At 38.0% G+C, this 24,682-nt stretch overlaps 1 protein-coding gene across 1 annotated transcript in view; it reads left to right on the top strand.

The window, feature by feature from the left end:
* SEMA3A (semaphorin 3A) overlaps nucleotides 1-24,682 on the top strand; it is a 200,898-nt gene that overhangs the window by 77,155 nt on the left and 99,061 nt on the right. Inside the window, exon 4 of the mRNA XM_069978371.1 lies at nucleotides 21,901-22,020. Within this exon, the coding sequence (XP_069834472.1) occupies nucleotides 21,901-22,020 (120 nt within the window). The remainder of the gene's footprint in view (nucleotides 1-21,900; nucleotides 22,021-24,682) is intronic.

Below are 24,682 nucleotides of genomic sequence, written 5' to 3'. Positions count from 1 at the left end.
CATCAACCCAATCAGCTGCAGGTCCCTCTGTGGTGTCGGCACCTCACCCTTACCCTTTATATAAGGTGGTTCGATTCCGGAGGTGACCAGTCGGCTGTGTATGGAGGAGAGAGCAGGATCACATCAGGCAGTTTGAGCAGAGCAGCAAGAGACTAACATAGCCATTTAAGGACATAGGATAGGATAGGAGAGCTGATTGTGGGTGATTGTTTGTTGTAGCTGCCAACCAAGTTTCCAGTTTACCAAGGAACTGGGTGCCTATAGGAATTCACTGGGACCAGTGAAGATACAGTCCATATTATTCACTCACTGGGCACAATGCATTTCTGTTAAGTTATACCAATTTACTGGGATAAGTGAATGGAGCACTCCACTCCTACTGTGTTAAGCAAATTTGGTTTTATTACCGACCTGAGTGTGTGCTTTACATGATCAGTGCTGGGTTTCATTAGATTAGATGATTGACTATCTGATTGAGATTTTTTTAAGTTTTAATTTTCAAATTTTTGTCACTTATAAGAACATGCGTTAACAAATTTGTTCTTCTGTAATAGTCCCAGTACTGTAGCTACTGTAGTTTGGCATTTTTATTGAAATTCATTAAGATTTGATTTGCCAATATTAACGTACTTGACCCAAAATTCACGAAGCTTGAAAAACAAATTTCTACCTGCTATGTTCATCTTTACATTATACCATTTTTGGGATGAAAGCGGATGTGTGAAAAATGTTCTAAAAACAGATTTTTTTTCTTTTGAGCGTTTACAGTCGAAAAAAAGTTTTACACATAATTATATGTCACATTTCACTGAATGGAAAATAACAGCCGTTTTCATCACTGAGTTCAGTGGAACTAATAAACGGGACCAAAACACTGTGTGAATGTAACCATACACTGATCAGACGTTTAAACCAATGACACATGAAGGAAATAACACTACCTTTTGACAATAGCATAAATCTTTGTGACTATAACAGGGGACAAATTATGATACTGGGTCATAGCGAATAGAGTAAATTACATGTGACCACTGAGGCCAGTGACTAGCTGCAGCGTCAAGTAAACAAGATATATGAAATCTTCACAGGAGGCTTGGCAAGAGACTTTAGATGGCTGACAACTCCTGTTGGTTGCAGCCTGTACTAAAAAAAAAAAAAAAAAAAACTTTACATTGCTTGGATTATTTTGTTTGTTTGCTCGCTACGGTATCGCAATAGAAATCTAAGTTTTCCTTCCAAATTTTTACTTTTCATTCTGAGTATTTTAAGCGTTTATTTTAAGACACCATTTTTTTTTACAAATCATTAGAGTTCCAATTTTTTTTATTCAACATTTGGCATAAACTATGTATAGATATTTCTTTTTTTAATTTAATATTACATGTCACATTAAGTACAAATGTATTGTTGCTAATACTTTTGTTGAATTTGAATTTGTACAGATGGATTACATGAACACAGATTTGTTTCTCCAATCTATATAACATTACAAGCAGTAACTGAAAATATGGAAGGGCCCAAATTATAAATCTGTCAGAGCCAACAATGTGTGCAATTTTTGTCTAAGACTGATTGATAAATCTGGGCCAATATGTTTCAATGATATGCCAATGCATAGTTTCTGATTAGTTTCAACTGTTTATTTAATATCACATGTTAATAATTATTTATACTATAGACCGGTACATCAATCATATTGCTATAACCATTTAGTCATGCTTTAGATAGCCTCCTAATTTTAAACCAAACATAACTTAATGTGTACTTATTGGACCAATCCCTGGAAATTGACAACCTCCATTCATATTGTAAGCTCTGCTTCTGCCCTAACATGGGTTCAGCAAAGGGTCTCACATGGTACCTTTCCATAGCCAGTTAAGCCAATCTAATAGGCATAAATGTGCCTTACAACATCTTTTAAAATAATACATTTTATTAAAATGTTTATCAGATAGACAAAAAACAAAGGTAATATCATGAGGCAAATCTCAAAACCTTCACTTTGTGCCAGGTTATGCACCACCCTGTACAGCAAAATAGTACAGTTTGCTGCTGCCTTGGAACCCACTAGTCATTGAATGGGTGGTGCATGATCATCAACCAAGACAACTTATGTTGAGGACAACTTAACAGTGGATCTATCTCCAATTTACAGTAACTTTGTACCTGGTAATTCTCTGTAGTTCCATTTTTTAATGTTAAATTTATAGTTCAAGAATAATTTCTGTGTGTATGGCTATGTTCACACAACATTTAACAGCGTCTGTAGCAACGGACACTGTTAAACTGCTGGCCGTTGGGCTGCATTCAGGATGTTCCTGCAGCTGATACCTCTGTATTGGCTTCAGGAAATTTTTTTTTTTACAATTCGAGTGTGCCCACAAATCAATTAGACATTCACTTCAATGTAAAGTGCGGCCACCGCTTGACTTTACATTGTGTGAACAGCTATTATTTCTGGATGCTGTTCGGTAGACAGCACCTGGAAATAATAGTCAGGTACTGTACATTATTTTAACGGGCATGATGTGTGAACTTCAATGCAATGCCACCCCTGCAGTAAAGAACGAACGCTGATCCCACTGCAATTGGCATCCGTTCCTTACATAAAAACGACATTGAGTGAACATAGTGTGTTTGTGTAGACAGAGATTTCAAATAAGAGCAATAGTGTTATCTCTTCAGCTGAGTTAATGCACATTTACTTTTACTCTGACCCAATTTATGGTACCACATCTCTTTATTACAGAATGTATCTAAAAATAATGAATTTGTATTGTAATACATCTTATTATCAAACTCCAGTCCTAATAGATGACTCAGCAACATTGTCCCTGGTGGGGTCAGCCTGCATCTATCTATCTATCTATCTATCTATCTATCTATCTATCTTCCATTTTTTTTCTTTATTCGTTTTGAGCCCCATATATGTGCATGCAGCATATTTTACCTATGTTTATACATTGTACACTGATAGAATCAGTTGTAGAAATCTCAGTGACTTTTTCCTTTTTCTCTTCTCCACTTTACGCCAACCATTTAAGTCTGATTAAATTAGAGAATCCAATTTGTTAGTAAGTCCAAAAGGTTAAGCACATACTCTAGTAGCTTAAGCACAAACTGTCGCCATTGTCTGTTGTTGTTTTTTTTTTCATTTTCAGATGTGATTGTCTCCATTATTTTAAACAAGATCAAAACAATTTTATTAAATTGCATCTAAATCTAAACCAAACTAATAGTTGTGGCTATGTGCCAGACAGACTGTTAGTTAAATATAAAATTCCCGAAATTCCACTGGGTAGGGTTTCTTTGGCAATAATAACAGTGTTCTTTAAGCACAGACGGAATTGAGAAGTCCCAGAGAGATCATCCCTGGGTGACCACCCATAAGAAACTAATGTGTATTTTGAAATAATTAGATAAAGCTAAGCAGTAAAATCATGTCAGCTTTTCTATGTGCGTAAGACTGATGATTATCTCTCTTCTAACTTAACTGGGGAGGGCAGAAGCAGGACGTTCTCCAATGGACAGAGAAAAAAAATCTTTTTATTACGTGGAAACACTGAAAGCTTAGTACAGTATTTTAACAACAGTATGCTAGTCCCTAGTGAGTATTGCTTGCTATTCAAAAGGGTCAAACAGGTGCCAGGATCAAAGCAGATAAAACATGTAACCATACAGGACAGGACACATCCACACTATCTTATCCAGTAGACTTAAATCTGTAACTTGTAAATGACAATAAGGCTTTGCATCCAGCAAAACAATAATTCCAGACACCAAGAGAATGTTGTTCATTTCTTTAGTTTAAAGCTTTCATGATAATCACTTCTACAGCAAAGTTCTAATAGAAAAATACAAAAGCATATCACCACATGCGAAACATGGAGTCCCCAGGCCTTAATGGTATCTGGCATTCAGCGCTCACTGAGGTAACAAATGGAAGGTCAATGGAGAAGTGAGCCTCCAAATACATGGGGGACTATCTTTTTGTATATTTCTATTGGAAATTTGAAGTACAAGTGATTGTTATAAAAGTTTTATCCTAAAGAATAGAGAGATCTATTTGGTGTCTGGAATTATTATTGTTATGCTGGATGCTTTAAGCTGAGGATTAGCAACCGAGGCTGTACAGACACTATCAGCCGCAGTTCTTAAAATGTGGAACTATTATTGCTACCATCAGCACGGAGCACTATCTTGCACCAAGGCCTAGCCAACATACACAGGGTACAACAAGGGATAAATGAGCGTCCAAGCCTCTTATTGTGCCCCCGCTGCTGTGAAGATGTCTCGCATACTAACAGCCAGTGTAGCTGCTTCCATGGTGACTCGCCATGTTGTTTGTAATGAGACTTTGCACACAGTAATGTTACATGCGTAGATTCTGTCCAAGAGCAAACTTAGTCCTCACAGTTTATCACTACTGAGCCATAGATACTGTTACTCATATGACGCTCACATGTAAACTGAATGTAAACCTGCCTGAGATAAACATATATCTATCCTAAGATAATAGGAAAGGAATTACTAAAAGGGCAGACTAGATGGACCCAGTGGCCTTTTCTGCCGACAAACTTCTATGTTTAATAGCTCCATCATATGAACTGTGATAAATGCTGTATCACTGTGCAGGGAAAAATGTCAAGGGAATACTGTATACTATATAATTGGAGAATGCAGTATAAGCCCATGTGTTTAAGATTTTTATATTAATGTGTGCTGCACTGTATTTGTGATATAAACATGCATATCAATCCTAAGGATGTTTCTTTCTTTCCTTTTCATCTCAGATTTTTTTGAATTTGAGATAGTTGGGAAGATCATTGTCCTGTACCAGTGACATACATACAATCTGGGTCCTATCACATTTATTCTGTCTGCAGGAAGTATGGAAATAACGCTAGAGAGGCAAGTTCCTGAAGGTGCAGAGTTTGTCACTCATCTGGATACCTAAGGTGTAGACTGACAAATGCTAAAGAATGTTCTATGGACCAACCACCCACAGAACTGGCACTGTTAGCAGGCTTCAACAAAGGAATACTTGTTCAGCAAGTGTAACATTTTGCCAAGTGAAAGCCTATATGTTTTCTGGCGATCTCTTGTTGACAATGGACCATAAGCAAATGTCTGTGACCATAAACAACAGATTCAGGGTAATAACCTTTCAGAAATACCCATTTGTAAATGCATTGAGGCATGCACAACCGCATATTTATAGCTTCAGTGTTTTTCCAAAAGGCAGGATATATTACAGAGAATGTATCCTGTGATTATACGGTTTATACATTCTCAGCTGGAAAATTGTTAAAATACATATTTAAGCATTTATTCAAGTCATGTTCCCTGGAAGAAAAAAATATAAATAGCTGTAGCAACATGATTTAACTGATCTCTATGGAGCTGTATTAATTTAGCATCATAATATTTGAGATAGTAAAGCAGGATTACATGTAGCCCGTTGTCAATCAGCTGAAAACATGCGTAACAGCCTCAGCTCTTCTACAGCACCACTCTATGTGGATTATCCTCCTCCAAAAATAATATTCAGCTCAAGCAAATGTTTATTAAAAAAAAAAAATTATTAAAGGACAGAGGGAAATCTTTGAGATGAACAAAATACAGAAATTGTGTAATTTTAAACCCAAAGTATAACAAAAAGTACTTCTTTTTTTTACTTTGTTCCAGCTGTGCCTTAAAAAAGTATTTCCATTTTTTTAAATGATCTCCCCCCCCCCTTTACTAACTAACACATACTTGACACAGGTTTTAGACCTGGTTATTAAATGGACAATAACCTATGCTGCAATGAATTAGCCCATCTTACAAGTATGGTGCTCTTGGAGCGAGGATAACCCAACCAGGCTTGCTGTATCCATTCTTTATGAAGAAATCCTAGTGGGGTCTTAGTTAAGACTTTATCCCATTACCTTTGGTGCATATACAGTAAAGATAGTGTAGTACTTACCATTACTACCGTTTAGGAAACATGTGAATAACTGCATATACAGTGTATGCAAATCATGCTTCAAACTAAACATATTTGTCTATTTTTCCATAGTTTTATAATGTATAGGTGGAGATTTATTAAGCATTTTACAGTAGGAATGTTTTATTTTGTTCATAGCCACCAATCACAGCTCAGCTTTCTTTTTTCCAGGGCTCATGAATATTTGAAAGCAGACTTTTGAGTGGGTGGTGTGGGTAACAAAGAATATTCCTATTGTAAGACAGTGTGATAAATCTCCCCCATAGCCTTCAAAATTGGTTATTACTCTTTACCTTAACAAGCTACTGTTCATTGGAAACACAAATCCTTTCTTTGCAAGTACCACAGAAATTACACAAATGACACAATTGACACCTGGCCTACAGTAAATAAATCACAGCATATTCAATCTAGGGGTATGTTCACACTTAGCAAATAGGGTGGAATTCCACTCCTCTGCCGCAGGATCCTGTCTGCTTTAGTGTCAGACGGTGTTTCTGTTGGAGGGTCCGCCCCATTTGCTCAGTGTGAACATAAATGCCTAGAGCAGCATGAGCTGTAAAAATCCCCCTGCTTCTTTTTAGTTGAAATCTCACTAAAAATGTCTGATTCATTAGTGTTCAAATTTGATGTGATTTATTTCTGATGAATTTTGTCCCTGCTCCTGTACACTGAGCACTTCCACTTACCACAGGTAAGTGGGACTGCCACTGTATAGCTGGCTCAACTTCCCAACATACCGTATGTACTGTACAGGAGCAAACACTGCTTCCTCCATGGGAATTCCTGCTCCTGTACATACTTTGCAGGGCAATTGAAGTATTTCCAATATAGGATTCACATCCAAAACAAATTTTACATTCATATTTTCCAAATTAGACCCAAAAGGAATCTCAGGAGATTTGCTCATCTTTAGTATGGAATAACAATGTCTGTTATGTGGGTAATTCAAAGAATAGTCCCACAAGGATCTTATTTTGAACTTTTCTAAATAACAGGCAGAAATAGAAAAAAAACACTTAAAAGGGAATTACATTTTAAAGAACACTAGTGGTTTGCCGAGTATATCTTTTGGTTCTGTTTCTGTTAATCTGACATGATACAGTGAGAGGTAATATTGTGCCTTAAGATGGGATGAACATATGTTATAAAATCCAACATCTGCAGCAAATTTACAATATGAACTCTTGATGGATAATCTGCATTTTCCCTAAGTAAAAACATACAGTTCATTGTAAAAAAAAAAAAAAAGAAATCCACTTTCCAAACCATTGCGAGATAAAATGTAGCTATTTGGATAAACCAATGTGTATGTTACTTGGCTGATGCTTTTATGATAACATGGAAAGCTAACAAAGGTTTCCATCATTTAGTTTTCTGATCCCTTGATATAATAGCTTACATTGGAGTGGTGTCTTGTGTCAGTTACCATTCATTTCCAGGCTGAGGAAGACTGAACAAATGCTATATTGTCTTTGTATATGCCTGTAATTACCATCTACCACCATTCTCATCATCATTATGGTCTTCTAAGCAAAGGGGTAGCAGGGATGAGTTAAAAGTTGCGCGTCCAGGATAATAAAACTATTATTTTAATAAGATGGCTAAAGAAATAGAAAACTGTATAATATCCTCAGAGTAAATGAATTCTACATATGTTTATTTTAAATACCCCATACTCTATGTATAATCTCTTTACCATCTTGTTAGCTGATTGTATAGAAATCTGCATATAACCACAGTACTGTTTTCTTCTCTTATTATCACCTATTAGATATTCCAGACTTCCTTTTTTATGTTTTCCAATAACTAAATGCAGTTATTTTACGTTAGTTACTACAAACAGTACATGCTATTCATTACTAGACAGCTATTTAACAAAGCAGAACTTCCTAAAGCAAGCTAGAGATCAGATGGTACTTATTAAATATAATAGTCAAATTACTATAAATATTAACAATTTTCCTCTGTAAATCCTAGAGGACAGAGAAACTATTATATGGTCCGAGTTCCTACTGTTTTAATGTACCCACATACTGCTATGGTTTGTGTTTCACAACTTTGTGCAATACAGCAAACTGCAGATCTATAGCAAATACCTGAAATGTAGGTTTGGCTTTAAACATTAGCTAAAGATTTCCAAACTGTTGCCCTGCAGATCCATAAACCTATGTTTGCTGACAGATTTGCTTGGAAAAAGCAGATAATCTCTATATAGTCTGATTTGCTAATTTTACAGTATCCTTTATATTCTGTGTTTCCTTTAATATTGTAAACAGGTATTTTGATCATAGAAATGTAATACTTTATTTTTAGGTCAGGTCAAATGTAAGACATGTTGGCCTTTCATCTCAGTTACCATTTTATACAAAAAACAACACATGGGCCCACATTTCCACATAAAAATTACCCTTTATTATTTGCAATTAAAAACGTAACAGTCGAAGATGTAATTTGTGCTCAACGACAACCCAATACAGAAAATGACACCACCTCAACAGAATACATGGGATAAATAGACCTATAATAATTGTACTATGCCCTCTCTAGATGTAAACTACTGTATAACAGTAATAGTACTAGTCCATAGACATAGCAGTAATAAACCCCTCAGTATTTGGCCCTGCACACTAATAGCAGTAAGAAATCCATCAATATATGGCCCCGCACAACCACATGATCATATCATCATTGTTATTAGAATTTCCGCAAAGAAGCAATAATATCTTAAAATGAAGTCTTACCCATGTTCAACTGGTAGGATGGCGTCTACCCTCCGTTACCAGTAGGGAGAATGGAGGTTCCACAACCATTGCTAGGCAGTCTAACGAGGAATTTTGTGGCAGAGACAGAAGAAGGGAACAGATTAAGCATGGACCCTGTTCTGTCATCACAGTCTAAGGAGATTTCTGTTATGTTCCCTCTTGGTTCTGACACCGGGACTGGATTGTTATTATCTGCCAGCTCATGTGGGTTAAGAAATGCTTTCTTAGGGATGGGACAGTTTCTTCTTAAAAAGGTTATAAAGTGTTTGCAATAAACCACCCTGTTCCATATTTTTATATAATGCAATGTACTGAACTGAAATCGACACATATAATTATGTAGTAAGGTCTAAAACCCACAGAAATCTATGTATTGTTGCGTTTAATCCATCGGTATTCTGAATATTTTTAAGTTTATCTAACAAAAACGTAGTCAGCCTATGTTAACATGTCTTTTTTGACCATTTCAGTCCAAATAATGGCCATTCTTTCGTAATAACGGCTGTCATTTCTACAATTGTACAAACAGCCATTATTCAACTGGGCAAAAAAATAAAGACGTTGTAGGAACATAGCCCTAAAATGTAATATTATAATGGAACTTTTACTGTGAAGTAGAGCAACACCATTGGCTGTGTGTCGGTCCAGAAGCGGTAATACTCCACAGGTGCTGGGATATTGCAGGAGTGATATTCCTGATAGTGCCGAGACTTTTCTTTCTTTATGTGTGGGTAATATTATTTATGGCCGTGTAATTGTTGCATTACAACAAACCATGCAACACAAGTCTCATTTTACACAGGACGATTATTGGTCAGGAGCTTTGGTAGAAACACTCCTGTGGCCGATTATCGGCCTGTGTAATAGTGACAGCGATCAGCTGAGGATAAGGCAAATGTCTTTTGAGCCTGCTTAAAAATGTATCATTATCAGCCGCACATCTCCCTGTGCAAACAGGATTATTTGTGGCCAATAACGATAAATGGAAATTGAGAGTCCTCTGGCCGCTGCTGTAACTTCAAGCTGCCATAGGAGGCAGGGCCTGAAGACACAGAGGTGGCCAGAGGACTGGAGAGTCATTTCTTCCAAATGATTGGGATCTGCCAGTTTAGTTTGTCATATTGCTGGTGGGATTATTTCTATGATGAACCGGTGGACAAGTGATCAGCCACCTTGTGATCGATTAAAGTCCTAGGTGTATAGCTAACTGTAAGCTATAATACCTTTTTTACTTTGAACACATCATGTTAACAGTTGCAGGCAATTTCTTCTAGTGTTGAGCAGATAAAAGTGTGAGATAACATAAATGTCTTTTCTACATAAAGTTTTCATTACTGACATATGCAATTTGCTTAGATTTTATGTAATTTTTCCATTTGCTAGCCAAAAAGGAAGCAAAGATAGAGTTTCTGCAGAGAAAATAATGCATGGGATATATCTAAACATTCCTACATTTTGCTTGAATTTCTCTGTGTGTGGCAGATGTTTGACAGATGGATAGACTTTATTTTTGTAACTGTCCATGCAAAGTCTGCCTAAAATAGCCAAATCATTGTTCTCTGTATGTAAGGCCAACTTCACTTCACCAACGCTTTCTTATTTAACTCATTTATGGATGTCTCTCACAGTGATTTGTTTATTACTAATCTGATTTGCAGAGAGCTACTTATAATGCTATACAGATCAGAGTATCACCAGTATAGGATGTACTTCAGGTACTACAGATTATAATTCTCTTATGAAAAACTTCAATACAATTGTCTTATGAAATAACACAAATTAACCTAATATACTAAGGCTGTGTTCACACATGCCGCTTACTTTGCATTAATGATGCTTTTTTGTGATTTTGACAGTATTTTACTGTGATAAGATGCTGGGAGTGGGGGAACTTTATGAATATCCACCGTGCTATAATGACAGCGTTGCACAGCTGTTTCATTACAGCGAGACACATATTAATACAGTTCCCCGAGACTCCTTTACAGGCATTCCGCGTCCGTGTTCTGTGCGGAACATGGAACATGTGAATGCGCCCTAAGTAGCATCCTTGGGATATGTTGTTATATTAGATTTTTCCTAAGGTGAAATAAAAAAGTATAAAACACCAGGTCTCTCTAAAATCAGCTGATCCCAGGGTACATTGTAGTTGCGGATATTGATATAAGCGCTGCCATTGTCATTTTCCCTGTAACATCTCTGTATCTCAGAAATATCTTTGAATTGAATAAGAATAAGAATGATAAATTGGGCACTAATGCCGAATTATGCGAACTTTTGGGTGAATACAGGCAGATTAAAAAAAAAGTTATTTCTATAAAATATTTGCCTGTCAAATACTAGTTCATGAATAGAAATGGGTAAAAGAAAATCCAAATATTCACCTAAAAATTGGTGCAAAGGCCTCGATCAATTTCCCCCATAGTGTTCGTTTACTTATCCATATTACTGCTTTGTACAACTTCTGAGTTCTACATATAGTCATAATATGGTGAAAAGTGAGGTTTTGGTGTACCTCTGTTTCTCCAAAAATTGAGACATTCTACAGTACATCAGGTTGTCAACCTACAGAGGTAAAATATCCTAATACCCATAGAATTCAACCTAGCCTCTATGCAGCACACCATTATTTGGGACTTGTAGTCCTCCCCTCAGTGACTCACCCACTCTCCCTCATGCAGTACATTGGAGTCATGGCTGGCATGTCCCCCCTGGGTGAAGCACTGGGCACTTGTCCCTCCACCCAGCTCTTCCCCTGCGCTGCTCCTCACACAACACCCTCAGCTCTGCTTAGTCACCTCTGTGAGGGGAGGGGGAGAACATGCTGCTAGGAGGGGGGAGGAGGGTTTGTTTATGTTTGTTCTCTGTTATCTGATCCTCCTGTCACAGTCCGTACACTCAGGACGGATCTGCAGGGAGGGGGCGTGTCCAGCAAGAATGCAGAAATAAGTCACAGCCAGAGAGGGCTATAAGGGCATAATCAGCCTTGTGTATTTAAAAAACTGTTCATTTTAGGTTATTAATGTATATTGCAAAAAGTCTTATCATGACTTAAGCTAACTAAAACTGAATGGTCAAAATATTTTATAGTTACGCTTTAAGGATTAGTCCTGCACATCAGCATGGAAAACTTTTAGACTATTCCTCAGTGCAAAACTGCATTGTTGGTTAGTTTCCTTTCATGAACTGCTCCCTTAAGATCCTTTCACAACACGTCAGCACTTTGGCTTGGCCGTTTCAAAACTTTATTCTTATGGTCACTAACATTTTAGTAAGTTGCTTCCTTTACCAAAATGACTACTTACTCCAGAAAAACAGTTGTAAAGGCTTGGCCACCAGGATTTTCCTTTCACTGCAATCTGCTGTCCACTCATAATTGGGGAAATGTCTCTCTAGTAACAGCCCGAGCAAAGTGGAAAACAGGAAGTGTGGGTGAGGCACGCCATCTGCCCTCTGAGGAGAGGGAGAATACAGACTGAGAAAGCCTGAGCTGTGTACCTGTATGCAGTATAGGGCTATGTTCACACTACGTAAAATAACGGCCATTGTCTGCGCCGTAAAACTACGGTCGTTGTTTTGAGGTTCCCTATAATGACTGCAATGCAATGTAAATACGGCCGCTGAATTCACACGACGTATCAGATTACGGCCCCATTAAAAATTAACATGTCAATTATTTCCGGCCGGTAATACTGCAACAACGGCCGTGGATTTCAATGCGGCCGCGAATGTAAAACTTATATCTGCCGAATTAAACTTGATTTTGATGTAACAAAAATTTCTCAGTGGTTTCTCGGGCTGGGCGCAGTATTTAAAGTAAATAACCTGTTTCATCCCGTTTATAAACATGCTAGGATTTTAAATTAAACAATGGCCGTAGTTTCACGACTAGCCCGTACTATTGTAATTCTACGGCCGTAGTTTTGGTTGCAAAAGTCCGGCCGGTGAAAACAACGGCCATTATTTTACGTAGTGTGAACATAGCCTAGTAGTGTGCTGTGTAAATCATTCCTAGCACAGTGCAGCCTGTTTAGTGCCTGCTGTGAAGCTGTTGTTTATTTCATTTCACATAGTACCTTGCCAACCCAGTGCATCAGTAACCCCCTCTGCTTCTTTGTGCCATCTATAGTAGTTTATTGTATAATTAGTTAGCCTAGAACAGTAAGTGTAGGCCTATTCAAAGCACTATTATCAGCACTATGTTATGGCATAGCAGTAAGTAATATGTAATTTTGTATTAGCAAGAGAAGTCAGGGAAAGGAAGAACATGTGTGTCTATTCAACGTGCAAACAGTCAATCTGTGGTCCTTCCTCCTGTGTGTAGTGATTTAAAACCTGCTGGGTACCATGGAGGGTGCTCTTAGGGGCTAAAAGACAGCAATAAAATGACTGACAACTCAGGTTAATATGATAAAACCATGCAAGTTAAAAAAAGATGATATATTTTGATAACATTGTAAACACACAGCACATAGTGATTGGTTGCAGTGTGTTTGGAATGTCATCAGAATGGCTGGGCCATGATGTCATCAGTGTAAGTAAACAGGCAGATCAAGTCGCTGGTATTGTGCTAAGTGAGCTGAATGTAGTGTCTTTTATTATCTCACAGCTATAGCATGCAGCAGTTTGTTTTATTTAAATAAAATGAAATACTCATTTAAAGCCAGAATGTTCACATATCAAATAATTTCACTGTAAGCATAAATATTCACCATCCATGAATATTAGTTTATTAGTATAACATCCCTTTATTGATTCAGTTAGATTGTTGTTAGTCTTGTATTCTGCAAAATCAGCAGACTGTATGTTATCTTATAGGAGTTTATTTAAAGCTTTAGCTATCCACCCAATTTAGTTGTGTCTAAGGAGAAAGATTACATGTGCAGTTGACATATTGATAAGAATATGCAGAACTAGTGCTTTAAATAATGAATTGGCTAAATATACATTCCATTGCAGCCGGGTTATATTTCTGTTTACTGAACATGCCAACTTGTAGTCTTTGCTCTCATTGTTTATTTAAAGCATAGAAAGACCTGACTGTAAAATATTAATGTATTTGTACATGTTTCTCACAGTACTGCTGGGCCAGATTGTCGTAGTTTATCTCTTGCACATTGCAGTAAATTAAGATTTCTCTATATTTTAGTTTATCTGTACATAAGTTTAGTACCTAAATTCTAATGTATGTTATGCTGTAGCATCCCAGAGACTTGCATTAAACATCATTCCCTAATACTTGATCTCTTTAGAAATATATTATCCAGGGCTATATCTTTCATTAGACGCTGTAGGTTGAATGGAGAAAAAGTGTTTTTTGTTGTTTTTTTTGTTATAATTAGAGTTGAGTGAGCACTAAAATGCTCGAGTCCTTGTTACTTGAGTTCAGCCTTTTTTAATGCTTGAGTGCTTGACTTACTGTAAGTAACAAGCCCCATTGAAATAAATAGGATACTCAAGCATTTTACCTGTATCCCCTTACTCGGTACAGCAGAGGGTGGTGGTTATATTTATTTTATTTTTTTTTTTTTACAAATGTTTGTATATTTCTTTAATTCGGGGGATCTATAGACATAATGAACAGAATTAGAAAAAAATAACGTGGCAGATTTCTGCAAGACACATTATAAGTCTACAGGCATCCTGCTGGACTTCTGATGTGTTTTACAGAAACCCATTACAATTACAAAAGATCAAAATATACAAGAATTACAATAAAAATATTAAATAGGTTTGTAGGGTTTCTGTAGGGTTTCTGCAGTTATTGAACATTACCCAAATAGCATCCGAGCATGTTAGCTTAACTCTAGTTGTCAACCATCATATGTGTCATCCATATTTATTCCTTCCAATGTCCCATACTGAATCTTTCTCTTTGAACAGTTGTGTGCAGCATTTTTCTGTCCAATAACCTCTTCCCACATAAGGACATACCCCTCCTGGGTGGGGGAGTTCAGAGAGAGGTTACGCCTTGACCCCACTCTGAAGTGTGCAGTTTCGGCAAGCATTAGTCAGTATGGAGAATTGCCGCACCCAGCTAATTAGCCATTTAAATGCAGCTGTATTTAAATGGCTGTAAACAAGCCATCCCTGGTGTTTAGTGGTGGGACCCCCATTTCACAATGTGGTCACAGAGGGGTGTTCCCTGCTAGTTACCCTGCTGTGCCTCAGTGTTGCAGCAATGCTGATCCTGGCTTGGTGCTTGATTGCTCTGGGCTCCAGTAGCCCAGAGCAATGGAACACTGATCTCAATGATCAATGTAGTATTTATATATTGCATTGATCTCTATGAGAGATCAGTGCAGTAATAATAAAAGTCCTCCAGGGTGACTAAAAGTTATGGTGTGGGAAAAAAAAGTTTTTTCAATAATAACAAAATCTCCTCCCCTAATAAAAGTTTAAATCTCCCCCTTTTCTCATTTTATAAATAAAAATAAATAAATGAAAAAATAAAAGCTTTTGATATTCCTGTGGGGTGTTATGGCCTTTTGAAACAAAAGAGCAAAAATGAAAAGTGTCCCTGGAGGAAGGGGGTTAAAGACATTTGTTCTCATAGAGGGCAACAGATGCATTTTGAGAGTTTAAATTGTATATTTACGGCAAACACATACAGTAAAATAGAGGTAAAATACCATGATTTAGAGGTTAAAATATGTCTGTATGTTCAATATGCACAAATGAGGCTAGGTTCACATATAGTATTTTTGTCACACAAACTGTACAAAAATTTGCATTACAATTTTGCACTTTCAGTTCCATTCTTGATTTTGGATACAAATTGTAAACAAAAGACTGAGAGAAATATTGACCAAAATGCAGTGTCTAAATGTGAAAAACAGTGAAAATATTTACACATGCCACATAATAGAATAGCTAACAGTAATACAAATTGTATTTTATGTCTAGTTTTAAGAGTTTGAGTTGATGTTGTTTGTGAAATCTAAGCTGTTCAGCAGTAGTGACATTTGGTAATGTGCAAGTTGCACTAAAATCATGGGATTACCGCAACACGACCCCAATGTTTCCCTATGGAAAACAAGACTGCAGGCGACCTTGAAATTTTAGCAATAAATTAAACATGGACTTCAACTCTAAATCTATAATATTATTTGCACTTTGTGCCTTTATAAAAATAGTTTCAATATTAGGTGAATGCATGAATAACAATTCCTTATCAGAAACATTCCCTCGTAAACACAAAGCTGTTGGTGTTGAAATAATGTATCAACAGAACAAATTTAGAAAAATGAAACCCCCTAGGGATTACTGTTGTCCAATAAAAACCTTATACCGTATTAGAGGATTTCTATTTTGGAGGTCAGTAATATCATCTTTAATGTGGCTTCCAAAGGGGAAATTCCCTTTAAGTTTGTAATAGATACACTATTTCTTCTTTTGATTGTAGACATAGTCCAAGGAAAGTTTATGATTTGCTTACAGTCATTTAGATTTGTCTCTTTCTATAAATTATCACAGATATAAACAGGCATTGCAGTAAATATAACAAGTCTGGGGAAACCTTCAGCATGTTCATGTTCACAATAACAATCCATTATACCTGCTAAATTTATAGTGCAATTATGTGTTTTGGAATTATAGTCAGTAGCCAAAAGACAATGTAGTGAATGGAAAGTTTGAACCACATTTCTTTGTGCGTTATGTTCAAATAAAAAATGTTCTTTGTGTCTGCCTGCTTGTTCTTTCCTCTGAATTGGTGCCATGCTTCAGATATATGATGCCCTTTGTTTCCTACTAAACTGCTATAGATGTGAGACTCCAGACATGTGAGGGACTCTGCCTATGAGACAATGTCTTTTTAGGCCAGGCGCCAACAATAAGGAGAGAGGTGTACTGCGGTTATGACACATGTGCATACACATAACACCTTTGGAACTGTTCTTTCTCAGGACTGGTTGTCTGCACACAGCTGTGAAAAGCAGTAAGGTTAACAAAATAGTAAGACTTGTGCTTCTTTATAAGTGCAATAAACATTAGTACGGCAAAGGAAATGTGGGTTGTAGGTCACAATGACATCATGTATCATGTAGCATAGGAAAATACATATGTCATAATTGGATACAAATACATTACAATGTTTTGCATCCTGTCTATAGAGACTTGGAATTACTACTGGTAGATGGAATTAAAGAGTACCTGTCACAAAGCTGCTGCTGCCATAAGATTGGGTTGCTGCGGATATGTCCAACACCGGACATGTTCTGTTCACAAGCTCAATTAAAATAGGGCTCATGAATGGACGTCAGCCAGTGTGGGAAATGTTCTTGGCAACAGGATCTTCCTTTGGCCGCTGTGTGGGGAAAATACAAAGACATAATCAAACATGAGAGAGATACACATGCAACATTTAGACATGAGGAATGATGGCTCTGCTTGACCTTTAGGAAAAATGCAAGTAAACATAGGCCCAGGTATACTAATCCTTGTTCTTAGTGTAAACATAGCCTGTCTACTGCCTAGTCTAAGTAAAAAAAAAAAAAAAAGCCAGTGGAGCCTTATTTAAGTCTCAAAACACAGGATGAGCCAGATATTGCTTGGAAGGAGCCAGCCAAGGGCTTGATCCTCTAGTGAAACCACCAAAAGCACCATCTTAAGTGGCCCTATAAGTCAATGTAATAATAAGGTAAAATTAAGGCCAGGTGTCCATCCACAGACAGCTGTTTTGGGGTGTTTCCCCTTATCAGTGTGGAGCAGGATTCTGGCTACATGGGAGCAATGCCTAGTAGATCCATAAGAGAAACAGATAACATTGCTGGCTGCTAGTTAAAGCACTCAATGCAGTGAAATCTTAGGTGCATTGCTTTCTGGGAAACATGAATATGCCAAAAAAAAAAAGAGCCAGTGGAGCATCATTTAACCCTTAGGGGACACAGCCAGTTTTCATTTTTGCGTTTTCGTTTTTCCCTCCTCGTGTATATAAGGCCATAGCGCCTGCATTTTTCCACCTAGAGACCCAAATGAGCCCTTATTTTTTGCGCAACTAATTGTACTTTGCTATGGCAGATGTAATTTTTGCCTAAAATGTGCCGGGAAACCAGAAAAAAATTATATGTGTGGTGAAATTGGAAAAAAAAATGTTTTTTTTTTATTTGGGGGGGGGGGGGGGGGGGTTGTTTTTACTCCGTTTGCCCTGGGGTAAAACTGACTCGTTATATATGTTCCTTAAGTTGTTACGATTACAACGATATGTAACATGTATAACTTTTATTTGATTTGATGGCTTGTAAAAAATTAAAACCTTTTAAAGAAAATATATGTTCCTTAAAATCGCTCCATTCCCAGGCTTATAGCGCTTTTATCCTTTGGTCTATGGGTCTGTGTGAGGTGTCATTTTTTGCGCCATGATGTGATCTTTCTATCGGTACCTTGATTGCGCATATGTGACTTTTTGATCGCTTTTTATTACAATTATTCTGGATTTGATGCGACCAAAAATGCGCAATTTTGCACTTTGGGATTTTATTTGCGCTGACGCCGTTTACCGTGTGAGATCAGGAATGTGATTAATTAATAGTTCGGGCGATTACGCACACGGCGATACCAAACATGTTTGTTTATTAATTAATTTATTTATTTTTATTTATAAAATGGGGAAAGGGGGGTGATTCAGACTTTTATTAGGGGAGGGGATTTTGTGTTATTAAAAATACATTTTTCTTTTACTTTACACATATACTAGAAGCCCCCCTGGGGGACTTCTAGTATATGCACTCTGATCTCTCATAGAGATCCATGCAGTATAGTTATACTGCATGAATCCATGAGATCGGTGTTCTATTACTTTTGGCTGCTGCAGCCAAAAGCAATAGAATGCCGAGCCGGGATCAGCGCCATTATGGCGCAGACCCCGGCCCGGGATGGATGCGGGGACCGCCCCTCCGCAATCGCGCCGCAGGGGGGCGATCCCCCCACTAGACCACCAGGTATGGAGATTAGCAAGTATTTAGAAGCAGCTGTCAACTTTGACAGCTGCTTCTAAGTACTTAATTAGCGGGCACGGCGATGCAGCACCTGGGATCGCGGCAGTTCAGAGGGGGGTCGCCGCGCGACCCCCCTCTGAACTCCCATAGCGGCACAAGGACGTTCAGTAACGTCCTGGTGCAGCTATGGGTTAACAGTCTAAATTAAGACCAACTATTAGTAGGCTTAAACTGCACCAGAATTTTGGTGCATGCTTTTAATGAAGCCATTCACCTTTTATTGAGGCAGCACTCCTTTAAGGCACACTAGAAAAGTGTCTAAATCTCATAATAAATGTAGTGAAGGAGTAGTTGCAATAGTAAATCTGGTCTGTATTGATTTGGTAGAAGACAGCCATTTGGTGCAAAATCATATGCTTTTATTAACTGCAGTAATTAACTGCAGATATTTTGCATATAAATGTAAGAGATATCTAGTAAGCAAAATAAATTAATATAATAACAATGCAACACAATGGCTATGAAAAGACAGGGTATCAAACTTAAAGGGCAACTATAATTTAAGTGACCAAAAAATTAAATCAATCAAATAAAAAGCCCACATGTTACCCTTTAAAAAGAGCCCTAACTTGTGTGTATATCTTATGCGGTTGCTGAAATATTGCTAGTTGTTGGCTCAGAAATATAAATGAATTTTTCTCCTGGCTGTCAGAAAGTGGCCGTGGCCTCCCCTCTTCCTCAGTGCACACCACAGCTATCTCAACTTTGAATCATTGGGTTGCTGGAGGGGTCTCAATTGATGGAAGATGGGTGATCTGTGATGACAAAACTAGCTGGGACAACTTCTTTATATACTCCAGGGATCTCAAACCTGTGGCTTTCCAAAACTACAGCTCCCAGCATGCCCTGCTAGCCTTCATATGGCAGGAGATAATGGAAATTGTAGGAACACTGGTATAGTCAGTTACTATGACAGAATTCTACAAGACAAGCAGGGATATATCACTACAAAGGTGGCTGCATAGTGATAGCTGAAAATAATGGCTGCACACATGTAGGGGTAGCAGTATGACGGTGGGATCAGGACAACCTTCTATCTCCTATCTATCTATCTATCTATCTATCTATCTATCTATCTATCTATCTATCTATCTATCTCTAAGATCTTTCTCACACACACGTTTCTATCTGTCTAATATCTATCAGGCAGCACAAGGATGATAGGGTGACCTGCATTACACTGACAACAAGATGCTGAGTGACCTCTATTATACTGACTATAGTGTGTTGGGAAAGGTGGGTGACCTCACATACTGACTATAGTGAGCTAGGAAAGCTGGGTGACCTCTCACATACTGACTATAGTGTGCTGGGAAAGCTGGCTGACCTCTCACATACTGACTATAGTGTGCTGGGAAAGCTGGCTGACCTCTCACATACTGACTATAGGGTGCTGGGAAAGCTCGGTGCCCTCTGACATACTCACTATAGGGAGCTGGGAAATCTGGGTGACCTCTAACTGGCACACAGAGAAGATGTACAGCCCCTTTGCACTTTGCATTCTGGCAGTGATAGAACACCCCACCCGCAGCAGGTGCAGGGCGTGGCTTGTCACCTGGGGGAAGAGTGTATCATCCAGGGCGTGGCTTATCATCGGGAGAGGACAATAATTTGCTGGGACATGGGCCTCTGTCACTGGGCCCCCAGTCTTAATGGACCCAGGAGCTTTGGTCCCCTCCTCCCCATCCTGACATGCTTAAATGTGAACAAGCATTAATCAGTATATTGGGGCCATTACACATGCCCCTTTGCTGACAGCCTGCCTTGGGAGCATCAGCCTGTCCTGCACTGACAGCAAACTCTTCAGCTTCTTCCTCTACTTCCTGCTCAGTGATGATGCAGAGCTGGCTGTGTTGTTGGCTCCACACCGGGGGAGGGGGGAATGGGAGGGGCCACTGCCCTGATCTACACAGGCATGGCAGGCCCAGGGGCTGCAGACACAGAAGCCCAGAATCTGACTGCCAGAGACATAAAGCAGTGTGAAGCTGGGGGTCCCAAGAGTGCTATAAAAAGAGATTATTTGGCTTCTATCTGCCCAGTTGTAGGCTTATTAAAGCCCAGTAGAGGCCATTGCTAGTGTGAAAATGCTAGAGTAGGGACCATGTCTCTGAGGACACCTTAACATTGGTGACATGGTACACTCTGTTTGCTCAAATAGTTTGCTAAGATCCTCACTTTTTAATATCAATAGAGCAGGTGTTTATTGTGTGTACAGTGGGAGGAGTATATATGGTAAGCCCTTGTACCTGTGGGTTGCTGTTGCACCTTTTGTTTTTGTTTTTTGGTTGTTTTTTTTGGGTCTGTGAGTACAGTGCACCTGCTTCCTCCCTGACATGGCAAAGCCCACCAAAGTCCTTTAGGAATAAAATGCATAACTAATGTATAAACTGTCTCATATACTTAGGTTGTTGCTATCAGTGCCACCTAGCAAAAACAGCCCTGCCCTACAGTACATATGACAGTGGGTTTGAAGGGAGTCAATTACAGTGTGAGGGCTGCCTGTCATGTGCTGGCTGTCTGAGAATCCGCACACAGTTCAGCCAGAGTATGGATTTCCAGGGGGAGCGTGGCCAGCAGGAATGGACAAGTAATGCAGAAGCAGACACAGGGCTGAGAGCACATTCAGCTACATTTATTAGAAAAATGGTCCAATTTAGCTTATTAATGTATATTGCAAAAATTCTTAACATGGCCTAAGCTAACTAAAACTAAATGGTCAATATACTTTATAGTTATGCTTTTAGGTTTTTATTTTTTGGAAAAATACAGTTTAGAGTCATCTAATAACAATGGACAAGTTTATGAATGGCTAGCTCAGAGGTATTTTCAGTTATCTTTTTATGTATAGACCTGTGACCATTATGTATGTGTGAAGGAGTTCAGACAGATACACATTAAGGCCAAGGCTTTTGTAATTTATTGTATTATGCACTGTACTGTGGACTACATTTGTACTATGTAAACAACATAAAAAATGTAAGTATCAGGATGCCAAGTATGCTTGTCATTGACTCTTGATATGACTTTGTCCTCATCATTGCTTTTACTAGTTATTCTAATATATTTGAGCAAATATATCATGTTATAAAGTTTGTATGAACATAAAAAATATAAAGTGCTAACATGAGGCTTTTTTTTATTTCCACAGAGAGAATGTGCAAATTTCATTAAGGTTCTTAAGGCATATAACCACACTCACTTGTATGCTTGTGGCACTGGAGCTTTCCATCCTGTTTGTACCTATGTTGATATTGGCCACTATCCGGAGGTAAAATTATAACATTTATTTTTCTAATATGTCAAGCTGAATGTGGTAATACCATTAGCTATTTGTTTCATCGCCAATGCAGAGTCTTCTCTTGGGTACAGCTGCCATTTTCTTATTCATATGGAAGGAAATGATGTATAGACTGATATAAATATGTAAATAGAGCCACTCCTGTACAAGTATACATTTTATTCATAGCATATTTATGGAGGCCATAAAAGCCATTGCTCACTCTTGTTGAATTAAATATGATGGTTACCAAGAATTTAAAACATCCATGCATAGTTTATTCAATCTTTTAAAAATACTTATGTTGTGTCTCCAAATTCTTTATTAGAATGTTTAGTGAAATGTGACATTGTTGCAATCATTTGGGGGGGGGGGGGTTGTTGTATAAATAAAACTTGTTGCTAGGGTGCTTTTCTTAGGAGGCCTTGTGCCACCCTCTTGTCATCACATTACTTATCCAAGAGCTCACACTATTTTGGAGAAACTGTGACTGCAGTCAGTAGAGTCCCTACAGGTTGTCATTAATCTTATAGAAAAAAAGGGTCATCTGGAAATTATCCAGAGCTGGATTAGGAGTAGACAGCAGCCCTGGCATACATTAAACCATACAAACTAACTGTGGAGAATATGGAACACATTTTTAGTTTAGGCCAACTTTTGACATAGGACCTGATCATTCACTCATCAGCTTGTAACTCTGCCTGTCCATTGGCAGGAGCTCAAACTTTAAACAGAAGTAGAGGAGGGAAATGCACAATGTTTACAGTGCAGTGCTCGAGACTCTGTGTTTCTGTATTTTATTAGAAACAGGAATGAGGTATGATCCAGGACAGTGAAACCTAGTTAAACACTGTGTGGTGGCTCAACCCTGATAAGATACCAGACTGTAAAGGACAGCATCTACATTAAATCTGCAGACTGAAGTAGGCAGAATTAGTAAAAACTGGTATTGAGTGAGAAACGTTATTGTACTGATTAAAAAAAAAAAAAAAATACAGAATACCCTTACCCATTGTTCTTTGATTGTAAAGTCTTGTTCAATTTAAAGCAAAGCTGAATTTGCAGTAAATTTAGTAAAAAAAAAAAAAGCTTTAGTGAATTTTGCTAAATTTGTTAACCAAATTCAGAAAAAGATGGTTTGCTCACATGTCTGGTGTCCTCTTACGTGTCTTTAGCCACCTCTAGCCTGTGCATGAGCTCTCAGATTCGTTCACGTCTAGTTAACATATCAACCAAAATTTACTACTAACATGAAGTACATTTTATCTTGGACAAGTTTAGGTTTTATACAGTTCTTAGTACATAACAAAAAGTGAGATTTGAAACATAGGCCATGGTCTTTAATGCCAAAAGTGGCTATGCATGTACTTCATAGATCCATGAGATCAGTGATCCAGTGCTCTGGATGGCTGGAACCCAGAGTAATGGATCGCCGAACCAGGATCAGCACCATTATGGAGAAGAGCCCCAGCCTGGCAACAAGTAGGGATCTCCCCTTTGTGATTGCATTGTGGGGGGGGGGGCAATCCCACCACTATACACCCAATGATAGGGGAAAAAGTCAATTTACATAAAGCTGTCAGTTTTGAAAGCTGCATTTAAATTGATAATTAGCGGGCACAGAGATCATACCACACCCACTAATAGATACTGCCCACAGCTGCTGATAGCCGGGAGTGCGAAGGTTCAGAGTGGGGTCACTGCATGACCCTCCTCTGCCCTCCCCCACCTGACCCAGGAAGTACGTGTATGTCCTGGGTCATCAAAGGGTTAATATAAAGAGCATGAAGTGAGAGACTGTTAATTTAGACATATATAGGCTATTTTCACACTATGTAAAAATTATGGCCGTATTTCATAACAACAGCCGCTGTGCAAACAACGACCACTTTTTTTTAGAAATAACGGTCGTTGTTTGCAAGGTTTTTGTCCTTCAGTATGTACTCAATACCATGAAAGTTATGCACTCTCAGGGAAAAGTGAATACTTTTAGATTTATTTCTTAATTTCTTGATTGGTCCTCATAAGAAATATAACAGAATTTGTTAATTTTTTTATTAATAAATCCACAAAGTATGCAAATTTATAACAAGTTTGTATTATTTATTTTAAAACTGAAATGTTACATGTTCACCATAAACAAGTAGTATAGTTATTTTATGTTACAAAGTAATGCTTAACTAGCTGTATTAAATTATATTGGTTGCTTAAGGGTTCTGCAAAACTAAAAAAAAACTTCTATGTTTAAATGCACAATGTAAACAGCCTGTAAAATGTCTACAATATTCATTGAATCCTGCTGATTCCTTCTTTAGATTTTTGTGCTAAATATTTTTTCCAATGTAATTTAGCATACTTAGTTCATTGCAGGGCACCCTTCACTGTCCAAATGGCATGGTATTATGATAGATTGTTTAGAGGTTCACATACCTTCTTACAACTTTCCCTATGTCTGCTAAACAGCACATAAGCTATAAAGTAAAACTTGCTTCTTATAGAATATCTCCTTGGAATGTAGACTTTTGTGCTTTACCTGTCCCCTCAGGCCTCTAATCCATAGTAATAACCAACAGGAAATTCCTTCTCCAAAGTACAGTTTTTTTTCTGACAGTGTTAGTAAAGGGTCACAATGTATAGCGGTGGGGGATATAGG

This window comes from Dendropsophus ebraccatus, chromosome 1, assembly GCF_027789765.1.
Source record: "Dendropsophus ebraccatus isolate aDenEbr1 chromosome 1, aDenEbr1.pat, whole genome shotgun sequence".
In the NCBI taxonomy this organism is placed as follows: domain Eukaryota; kingdom Metazoa; phylum Chordata; class Amphibia; order Anura; family Hylidae; genus Dendropsophus; species Dendropsophus ebraccatus.
Note: the sequence above shows the minus strand (reverse complement) of the source record. Positions and strands in the feature narration are given on the sequence as shown.